Here is an 11,410-nt window from a genome sequence, read left to right on the forward strand (position 1 = left end):
GAGGATGGGTGAGTGGAGGGGCGCCCGTCAGTCTGTCCATCAGCGTCATCTTCCCGAAGGTGGTAGTAGCTCCTGTGCTGCCTGCGCGCCCTACAAGGCGGCTCTCTGGACTGCTTCCACCAGTTCTGAATGCTTCTCCAACATCGCTGTGGTCACGACCACTCACTGACTCTTAAACTTCTTATAACTGTTTCCTTTTGTAGTGTGTGTGTGTGTACAAATCTATACGCATGTTCTTGTGTGTGGTTCACATGGGTGCACAGATGTGCAGCACGTGTGTGGAAATCAGAGGTTGGCATCAAGCACTTTACTCAATCACTCTCCACCTTTACTTGTTGAGGCCAGGGCTCTCAGTGAACTGGGAACTCACCTACTAGGCTGGTCTAGCGGGCCAGTGAGCCCACAGCTGTGCCTGTCTCCACTGCCCAGCACCGGCAGCAGGCCCTCGCCACCGTGCCTGGCTTTTGCGTGGGTGCGGGTCCTCACGCTCGCTTGGCAAGCCCTTGCACTTTTCTTCCTGGTGTCTGCACACTTCTTACCACAGCCGCACCGCAAGCTCCTCAAAGGCGCAGCCTCCTACTCATCTTCACACCCGCACAGAGCCCTGCCCAGGAGGCTTAATGAATTTTTAATTAAGTGGAATTTATATCTGATTCCAATTTAAAAAATATAAATATAGAGCTAGAGAACTCATGCTATAAGAATTTCAAATCCAGTTATAAATCTATTCATGTCCAGCTGGCACTTGATATAAATCTCAAGTAGTAAGAATTCTAGTAAAAAAATAACTTACTTAGACATGAAACTGAATTCTAAGTAACTTTACTGAAATAGATTCTTAATAATTTAAGTATGAACAGAACCTCAGACCCATGACTTACTTAAGATCAAAGTTTTAAACTAAGTAAAAATGCACTGATCAGAAAGTATTTATGGTGCAAAGTTCTGCACTGACTATGAGGACATAACAATTAACAAAAAGAAAGCCTTCCTACCAAGCGCCTCACAGTGACTCCAGGGCTCAGAGAAACCAACCATGATTAGTAGTATTTTGGTACAGAGCATGGAACCTGGGCCTTCTCCATGCTGAGCACAAACTACCCCTGAGCTCCACTCCCAGTCCCAGCAAAAGGTGACTTCACGCACCTGTTATCAGCCACCTGCAGGAGGTCTGCAATGTATGGGTCATCCGGCTGTGGGACTGGGTAAGAACTGACTTCAGACGGAGGGACTGGTTCATCAATTTGCATACGCTGGCGCCTAAAAGCAATATTTCTTTTCTTGCCACCTAAAAAAACAATTGGGTATCTTAAAAACTAAGTAGAAACCAAATCAAACATTTTCCTAAGCATTTACTACTCCTGCTCAACTTTTCTGTGGATAGGGGCAGATGGCTCAGTGACTAAAGGTGCCGCCTCGCAAAGCCCGACCGCCTGGGCTCGAATCCCAGCCACCATGTAATGCTGCATGGACATTTGTTTGGCAAGACACACAGACATATATGTGCAAAGAAACAAAAATTTTAGAAAGTATTCCATGCTAGCCTTTTTTTTTTAATAGTGTGTCTCCAGATCAATCTACATATGGGAAACATCCGTACCCATCCTGATCTGTGACTAAACAATGTAGTGAAGCTCAACAAGAAAGGCTAGAAAGCAAATCCTAGATGCCTGCCTGCTTGGCATGTGCACCAGATTTAGACTATTTCTTTGCCAGATCAAGTTCTGCCAAGATTAAAAGCTGAGTGCCTTTTGGTGGTCACTATTATGAGATTTAAAAACTCCCGGGGCTGGAAAGATGGCTTAGTGGATAAAATGCTTGCTACCCATGTGTGAGGACCTTGAGTTTTGGATCCCTAGCACCCCCTTAAAATGCTGGATGTGGTAACACATGTGTTTAATTCTTAGGCTGGGGAAGCAGAGACAGGTGGATCCTTTGGACTCACTAGCTGAAAAAAAAATTAGATGGTGGTACATGCCTTTAGTGCCAGCACTTGACAGGCAGAAGTAGGAGGACTGCCGTGAAGTAAAAGCCACCTGAGACCACATAGTGAATTCCAGGTCAGCCTGGGCTAGAGCGAGACCCTACCTCGAAAAACCAACAAACAAAAAAGATGGAAGGCAACTGAAGAGATCAGCTGATATCAATCTCTGGTCTCCACCCACATGTATGAGCAGCCATGTGCACATGTGTCAACAGTGGGCATGCATGGACACACATACACACACACATCATAGTCAAATGAGGACCATAAGGCAGTGAAACTAAAATACACATCCGTACTATGTAATGTCAAAAGAGCAAATAACTGAAATTGTACATGGCAAAACTGTAATACAGAGTTGGGGAGATGGCTCAGGAGTGCCTGCCTGCAAGCAAGAGGACCTAAGTTCAGACACCCAACACCCACATAAAATGCCAGGTGTAGTGGCACATGCCTGTAATCCTATTGCTGGGGAGGTGGAGACAGGAATATCCCGAGGGCCAGCTCATGAGCCAGTCTAGCCAACTTGATGAGCTCTGGGCTCAGTGAGTGACCCTGTCACAAAATCAGGTGCAAAGTGATTGAGGAAGACACTTGACATGGACCTCTGATCTCCACACACATGCACACCTCCACACACACCCCCTCACACGTGCACCCATACATCCACGCACTCACACTACACACATACACATACAAAAAACAACACTAGAATATAAGGGAAGGTCACCTACAATATAAAGTTATGCTACAACCTGAGTTAGTAGGAAATATTTTCTTAATTATCTTTACAAGTAGCAGGAATAATTCTTTTTAAATGCTTTTAATATTTTTTTTATTTGAGAGAGAGATGGAGGGGAGGAGGACAGACAGAGAGAGAGAGAATTGGTGTGCCAGGACCTCTAGCTACTGCAAACAAAGTCCAGATGCAGGCACCTTGGGCATCTAGAGTATGTGGATCCTGGGGAATCAAACCTGGGTCCTTAGGCTTTACAGGCAAGTGCTTTAACCTCTAAGCCATCTCTTCAGGCCAGGAGTAAGTTTTTAAATGGATAGATTGATCGTGTCTCAGTCTAATTTCTCTTTTTCAGTGTGCACCCAAGATTAGTACTGTTTTGGAAGCTGTCATATCCTCAGGAATGATAAAAATAGACCATGCTTTTGTCTCATTACTATTTGACAAATTTTGTTTTGAGAAGGAGAACTTACCAGGAGTTTGTACTACAGCATGCAAATTCTTTTCTTGAAGTTGTTGAATTTTTTCATTCTTAGCCTTGCTCTCTTTCTCCAGAAGTCTGAGCTTATGAACATACTGGTTATTGAGAAACTTCAGATCAGATGTTTCATGTACACACTTCTTCAATGTAGTTTTCAACTCTTATAATCAAAAAGATGAAAAGAGGACTTTTTTCTAATTTTAAAGATACGTAGGTACTTGTTCATTTACTGATCACTGCAAATATCACACCTACCATGAAGTACACTTTAAAAAAATATTTATTTATTTGGGAGGGGGGTCAGAGAGAGAGACAGAATGGGTGTGCCAGGGCCTCCAGCCACTGCAAACGAACTGCAGATGCATGCACCATCTTGCACATTTGGCTTACATGGGTCCTGGGAAATCAAACCTTGGTCCTTTGGCTTTACAGGCAAGTGCCTTAACCACTAAGCCACCTGTCCAGTCTGAAGTATACTTTTAAAAGGTAAAAGCTATGCAATTAGGAACTACATAATTAAAAAACGGGGTTGGAGAGATGGCTCTGATTAACTAACATAACTATGGAATACACATTTATTTTCACTCTTAGAAATTCTGCAACACACATTAGTGTACTTACAGAGCTATCAGTAGAGCTATCATATTTTTCTAATCAACGTTAGCTTTTTCTACATATAAAGCAAAAGATCTTGCATTTCAAATTTTCGCAACTTTTACTTACCTCTAATGCGTTGTTCTGAGCATTCTCTCAGCTTCATTAACTCCAGATATAACTCATTATTCTCCTTAATCAATCTTGCATTTTCAAGTTTATAGGGTTCCAAAACAAAATCAAAATTGGCACTTTCTTTTTCAGCTTTCACAGAGGATAATTTTAATTGCCGAAGGCTTTCTGTCGTATGAACCAAGTCACTAAAATTAAAGAACAGAAAATGCGAATACAGGAAACATTCTATTAAAATTTTAGTGATTTAAAATATCTTTGTGAGAAGGCTAAAAATATGTCTTAATATTAAACAACATCAAATTTGCAAAAGTAATGAACACTAATGATCTTTCAAGGTATCAAGAAGTCCTCAATAGCCAGGTGTGGTGGCACACACCTTTAATCCCAGCACTTGGGAGGCAGAGGTAGAAGATCATTGTGAGGTCAAGGCCACCCTGAGACTACATAGAGAATTCCAGGTCAGCCTGGGCTAGAGTGAAACCCTACCTGGCAAAACCAATAAAATAAAAGAAGTCTTCAATAATTTCTCAAAACAAGACTAGTTATAAATTAAGAAATATATGCATCGAATCATCTTCAAATCTCCCCTCTTGCTCATTCTCCAAATCTATGGAATCTGTGACACTTATCTCTTCATTGAACAAATATTTATTGATTGTTCCATACTAAGCACCAGGGACACAAGTCTGTCTATTACCTATAAGAACACAAATCAGTAGGACACTGGCTCACTGAATACCTGGTTTGGAGGAAGTCCTTACAACTGTAGTACTTCAATTACACAATCTGTCAAAAAGCCATACTGTTAGGCTGGAGAGATGGCTTAGCGGTTAAGGTGGTTGCCTGCAAGGCCTAAGGACTCAGGTTCAAATCCCTAGAACCTACACAAGCCAGATGCACAAGGTGGCGCAGGCATCTGTGGCCAGAGGCCCTGGTATGCCCGTTCTCACTCTCCCCGCCCCCCACGTGTCTAATAAATAAAAATAAAATTATTTTTAAAAGCGACAGCACTATATGAAAAAATCACCAGACACTTTGGTGTCTAAGTGAGCAACGTACTGCAGCAGCAGTGACAATGCAGTCTGCTCTCGTGAAGTCTGCGCGTAAAGGAAACAGAAATGAGGTGGCTGTAGTGACGCATAGCTACGGTTATGGGTGACAGCGGACAAGAGTCCTACAGGACATACTTGGGCAAGGGACAGAGCAGCGAAAGCCTCTACAGGCACACGGCCGCCGTGCAGACAGAGAAGGGAGGGGGCACATGAACCTAGTTGGCTCCAAGGGATTCAGCACGTGGGCGATGAAGCTGCGGGAAGGGCAGGGCAGCTGGTGGGAGGGCCGGAGCTCGCGAAGGACGTGAAATACACCCTATCCATCAGCGTCACTCCAGCTCTGAACACTCCCCTTCCAGTCTCCAACCACCCCAATGCAGCTCCTACGGAAAGCAGGGAGAGGAATCACAAAGAGCCTTTCAGTTATGTAACATGCAAGAATAACAGCTAACAGTGGATTAGAGAACCTTATTAAACAGTACTAATTCAAGACCACTCTGGTAGTGGACACGGGAAAGCTGGGCTGGGGGACGTGAGTCAGTGGTGGAGCACTTGCCTACCATACTCAAGAGCATGGGCTCAATCTTCAGCCCTGAAAAAAAGCAAAAGCACAAACAACAAAAAACAAGTAACAACAAAACAGAGAAAAGGAAAAGCATCTGAATTTTGTCAGAGCTTGCCCCTCATCATGTTGACTGGGCGCAGTACAAAGGTGTGGCGGCCCTGTCGTTCTGCTGTGTAAAAGCCCCGAGCTGAGGGCAGAGATTAGGATGGAAGGAAGAACAGACAAGCGTCAGTGGTCGAGGGACCTTTCAAAGCGCTGCTTCTTTACTAAAGAACGAAAAAGTCAGTCATAAACTAGGTAACTGGATGAAGGATAGTATTCTGAGAACTACATTTTTTTTATGAGAGAGTAAGACAGAGAGAAAGAATTGGTGCACTGGGGCCTCAGCCACTGCAATCAAACTCCAGATTCTTGTGCCACCTAGTGGGCGTGTGCAACCTTGCACTTTCCTCACCTTCATGCTTCTGGCTTACTGGGATCTGGAGAGTAGAACATGGGTACTTAGGCTTTGCAGGCAAGCCCCTTAACTGCTAAGCCATCTTTCCTGCCAGGAGTTACTTTTTTTTTTTTTTGGCTTTGGTTTTTTGAGGTAGGGTTTCACTCTAGCCCAGGAATTCACCATGTAGTCGCAGGGTGGCCTCAAACTCATGCGATCCTCCTATCTTTGCCTCCCGAGTGCTGGGATTAAAGGCGTGCGCCATCATGCCCAGCCGGGGAGTTACATTTTTATCCTTACCTGAAAAGTTTCTCTACCAAAGGTAAGCACTCCACTGAGAGAGTCTGCCGGTAGCCCAACTGATCTAATCTTTTCCTAATATTAATGTACTTTCTTTCAGCAGCTGTCGTCATGTTGTCTTCCAAAACCAGATGTATTCACTTCCAAAGATTAAAGGCCTAAGAAAACAAATCATTATTACAGCTGTTATTCTTGTTTCAAAATAAAAAGAAAAGGCACTTTTAATAAACAATTTTTTGCTTCTCTCCAGCATTCTGTAATATTTACATTGTTTAAATCTGGTGCTATACTAACATGTGCATTTCTTTATAGACTCACAAGTTTCTAAACGATTCTAGAGGAAAACAAAGATGTTGGTAGACAGCATTCTGAGGAAAGTCTCATCTTCTTACAGCACTAGGATCCAGTCTAGAGAGCTGATCTTACCCATGCTAAGCAAGTGTTCTACCTCTGAGCTATGTCTCCATCCTACACAGGAAATACTTTTAAAAAGTACTAAATACAAAAAATAAGCGTTAAAAAAAACCTAAAAAATTTTCTGCTCAAACGAGAATGGTGAAGATGAAAGGCCCCACAGTGCCGTGGCAGACAGCTCCAGGTTGCTGAGATGAGCGTCCAGTGCAGGCACGGTGATGGAGGACGCGCCATTATGGCAGAAGAGGCTGGCCCGCTCTCACAGGTCCAAGCAGAGAGAGAAGCACAGCCCAAAAGACACTTCAGGAACTCCACAAGGAGCTCAGGCACTTGGCATCTCTTTAGACTGGAATTTCAAATCCACCCCCACACCTTAGGGCTGGACCCTAAGATCCGCCCAGTGACGCCTCCTCCAGCCAGATGGCTGCAGATTCAAGCTACAAACTAAGAAAACACGGAATAGATTGGGGACCATCTATTCAAACTACCACAAGTGCTTAATGTCAGCAAAGGTTTGCAGCAGAAGGGATCCTCACACGTCCCTGAGGGCAGGGTAAAATCACCTTGGAGGAAGCCTGGCAGTTTCCCGTAGTTAGACGCCTAGCCTACAGCCCTGTAATCTAGTGGGAGGTATATTCAAAGGAGATAATGAGACAAACATCCAGAAAAAGACCACAGCATTGTCTGTAGTAGCTTCATTCACTCATAACAGCCCCAAACAGAGCAACCTAACACTCCTCAGCAGCAAAGGGACAGACCGTCCCAGAGCAGGGAAGAAAGCGCACCTAACTGCAGGAGGAAGCACAGACGCGTGGGCAAAAGGAGCCAGACGTGCGTCCTATGTGCTTATGAGTGCCTAAAGTTGCAGATCAGTGACTTTATACTATGGAGTCAGAAACTGCCACAACAGTCGCCCAGGGAGGCCGAGGTTGACTGGAGGCGTCCAGAACTCTGTAAGGAAGGCTGGGAAGGAGCTCAGTGGGTAGCGTGCTTGCCTAGCACACATGAAGCCCTGGCTGAACCCCCAGCACCACATAAACTGGTGGCCCATAATTGTAATTTCAGCACTCAGGAGGTAGAGGCAGAAGTAGAAGTTCAAGGCCATCCTCAGTTCCACAGTGAGTTCAGGTCCAGCCTGGGATACTTGAGGCAGGAAGGACGGGAGGAAGAGGAAGGAAAGAGAGAGGAGAGGCAGCAAGAGGAGTGAGGGGAGCTTTCTAGGGTGAGGAGTATATTAACTGAAGTAGGTCAATGGGGTGGGCATTTATGGTAAGCTTCAAACACACACTTAAGGGCTGGGAGGAAGCCCAGTGAAGTGCTCAACTCATAAACAAAAGGAGCTCTGCTCAATCCCTAAAACCCAAGTAGGACAGGCCAGGAGCAGTGGCACATGCTTGTAATGTCAGCACTGGGGAAGTGCAGGCAGGTAGTTCCTTGGATCTCGCTGACCAGGCAGCCTAGCCTAGCCTGAAAGACCTTATCTTAAAAAAATGTAGAAGGTTGTTGCATGCAGTTAGGTTCGTATTGCTGGCAAAACAAAACACTCAAGAGGAGCTTATGTTATGGTAAAGTAAAAAGGGCGGGGGGTATTTGGGCTTACAGACTGGAGGGGAAGCTCCGCGATGGCAGGGGAAAATGATGGCATCAGCAGAGGGTGGACATCACCCCCGGCCAACATCAGGTGGACAATAGCAACAGGAGTGTGTGTCAAATACTGGCAAGAGGAAGCTGGCTATAACACCCATAAGCCAATCAATAATACACAGCCTCCAGGAGGATCCAATTCCCAAACTGTCACCAACTGAGGACCTAGCAGAACACCTAGGTTTATGGGGGACACCCGAATCAAACCACCACAGAGAAGGTGAAAGGAAGACACCCAAGGTGGTCCTAATGCACACAAATAAATATACACTTAAGATTTGTGCATTTCATGACCATATATCCTAACAAGGAGGGGCTGGGGGAGGCGGAGGACAGGGAGGAGGCTAGCAATGGTACCAACTTGACTGTATTCACTGAGCACAAAACTAATAAGAAGAAGAAGAAGAAAAAGTTTTGTGTATTTCACCATGTAAATTTCACTTCTTTTGTTTTGAGACTGAGTCTCTCTATGCAGCCCTGATAGCCTGGAATTCACTATGTAGACCAGGCTGGCCTTGAACATGTGGTCATCTTCCTGTCCCTGCCCTTCCCAATACTAGGGTGACAGGCATGTATCATCACTTCCTGCTTTACTTCAACTTTTTAAACGTAACGTACACATGAGTACGTCTGTGCACGTTTTTAGACTTCTCTGTTCTGTCTGTTTGCAGTTCTGGGGAGTGAGCCCAGAGCCTCGGGCACACCAGGCAAGCGTCTGACCCCTGAGTTATGCCCATGGCTCCCGTACTTGTCTTTCTAAAAGTTTATTAGTATTTTTTAACCATCTACCTTAAAACAGTGATGCAAAATTCATTGCTTTAGAAACTTTACTCTTTCCTATCCTTTGCTAACTAAATGTGGTCACAGCACTCATGTTTCTAAACCAAATAAAAATTGTTTTTCAGGGCTGGAGAGATGGCTTAGCGGTTAAGTGCTTGCCTGTGAAGCCTAAGGAGCCCGGTTCAAGGCTCACTTCACCAGAACCCACGTTAGCCAGATGCACAAGGGGGCGCACACGTCTGGAGTTCGTTTGTAGTGGCTGGAGGCCCTGGCACGCCCATTCTCTCTCTCTCTCTGCCTCTTTCTCTTTCTGTCTGTTGCTCTCAAATAAATAAATAAAAATAAACAAAATATTTTTTTAAAAATTGTTTTTCAGAGTCAGGTGTGGTGGCCCACGCCTTTAATCCCAGCACTTGGGAGGCAGACATAGGAGGATCACCATGAGTTCGAGGCCACCCTGAGACTACATAGTGAATTCCAGGTCAGCCTAGGCCAGAGTGACACCCTACCTCGAAAAACCAAAAAATAAAAATAAAAAATAAATTGTTTTCCACAGCTGGTAAAACATATGTGCATGTGAACATACTCACAACCACCCTCTGGTGGATAAAGGCCCAATGACATCGTCTCTATTTATGCATGAAGAAAGGTTGCCCTGAGAGAATAATGGTCCCCAGACCACAGCAGCAATCTTAGGTTTCCTAAGTCCAGGCCAGCCCTCAGGTTTCGATCCTTACCAAACCACCTCTAAATTACTCCTTTCTACGAATCTTTCTCTTAGCCCTTACTCATTTCTTCTGTAAGAGGCTTCCTCTTGACCTTTTAGTTCCTCCCCTAAGAGGGACTGGACAGGGACAGGTTTAAAACACCAGTAAGAAAGACTCCCTAACAAATCTAGACTAGCAAGGCAAGCACACCATTTCCCCCCTACAACTGAACACTCTGGCTACCCCAAAATGATTCCTATTCAAGCTGTTTTAGGGTGGAGAAAAAAAAAAAAAAAAAAGGAGGGGAGGAGAAGAAGGGGAGAAAAGAAAAGAGGAATAAATACAAATCAACAAACAATGGGCAGGGCCAGGACAGCTTGAAAGTCCTGCTAGAAAAGAGAAAAAAAACTACATATAATACGAGGTTTCCCTGACCCATGGGATGCCTTCCTCCGTATCCCAGGAGGAAACAGATGGCTAGGCGGACAAGCCTTTGCGAAAACGACACGAGACAGGGTTGGGGCGCCCTTCCCTCGGTTCAGCTCTTAGCAACCAGCTGTCGGCTTCACCCGGGAGGGGAGATGTTCTCGAGTGGGCGTCTGAAGATGGAGGGATGGCCTGGTGGTTAGGGCGTGTGCCTGCAAAGCCAAAGGACCAGGTTCGATTCCCCAGGACCCACGTTAGCCAGATGCACAAGGGGGCACAAGCGTCTAGAGTTCGTTTGCAGTGGCTGGAGGCCCTGGCGCGCCCATTCTCTCTCTCTCTCTCTCTCTCTCTCAAATTAACAAAATAAATAAAACAAAACCGGTTAAAGGGGGGGGGGGCTGTCGTCGGGGGTCCCTAAGACCGGAGCGGGCATGCTTTGGGGCGTTGTTCTCACGGGGCCGGGACTGTCATCGGAAAGCCATCCGTCCATGGACACCGGGAGCGGTGACCAGTCCTCCCCCGCCGGCCGGTCCCCCCCCACCCCGCAGGCCCCACTTCCTCCCGGCCGGCCGCGCCCGGAAGACGAGGCCCTGGCGCCGCCCGCCTCCCTCCGTCCCTGCCGCCTCGCCTCACCCGCAGCTCGGGCCGCGACTCCCTCCGCCGGCGGCCGCATCGCCTCCCTCCCCGGGGCCCCTTCCGCCCCGGCAGCTTTTTGAAAATGGCGCGGAAGGATGATGGGGAGCCACGGAGGAAGCGCCGCGGTTGCCCGGGTAACGGGGCCGGCGGACCGGTGCAGCAGCCCGCGCGGTCCCCGGGTGATGGCGGCGCCGGGTCTCCCCGTGCCCGGAAACACAACGTTCCGGCCGGCGGCCTGGGCTCACGGCGCCCCCTGGCGGTCGGCGCTCCGCCCACCGCGAGCGTGCACCTTCAGCGGCCTAGGTTAGCTAGCTTTCAGGTGCACGGTGAACAGGTGCAGGCAGAAGACACCCGACCAAGGGCAGCCTGTGGGAGGAAAGGGTTACACACAAGAGGGGAAGCTCCGCGATGGCAGGGGGAAACAATGGCACGAGCAGAGGGTGGGTATCACCTCCTGGCCAACATCAGGTGGACAGCAGCAGCAGGAGAGTGTGCCAAACACTGGCTATAACACCCATAA

General features: G+C 46.7%; 1 protein-coding gene across 2 annotated transcripts in view; it reads right to left on the bottom strand.

The window, feature by feature from the left end:
- Positions 1–10,991, bottom strand: part of Cep135 (centrosomal protein 135) — a 69,522-nt gene extending 58,531 nt beyond the window's left edge. For both annotated transcript variants that reach the window (XM_004665342.2, XM_045130274.1), the window contains exons 1-5: positions 10,888–10,991; positions 6,284–6,441; positions 3,925–4,115; positions 3,194–3,361; positions 1,147–1,288 (exon numbers count right to left, since the gene is read on the bottom strand). In XM_004665342.2, the coding sequence (XP_004665399.2) occupies positions 1,147–1,288; positions 3,194–3,361; positions 3,925–4,115; positions 6,284–6,396 (614 nt within the window). In that variant the 5' untranslated portion in view covers positions 6,397–6,441; positions 10,888–10,991. The remainder of the gene's footprint in view (positions 1–1,146; positions 1,289–3,193; positions 3,362–3,924; positions 4,116–6,283; positions 6,442–10,887) is intronic.
- Between the last annotated feature and the right edge of the window lie 419 nt (positions 10,992–11,410).

This window comes from Jaculus jaculus, chromosome 11 (assembly GCF_020740685.1).
Source record: "Jaculus jaculus isolate mJacJac1 chromosome 11, mJacJac1.mat.Y.cur, whole genome shotgun sequence".
NCBI classification, from domain to species: Eukaryota; Metazoa; Chordata; class Mammalia; order Rodentia; family Dipodidae; genus Jaculus; species Jaculus jaculus.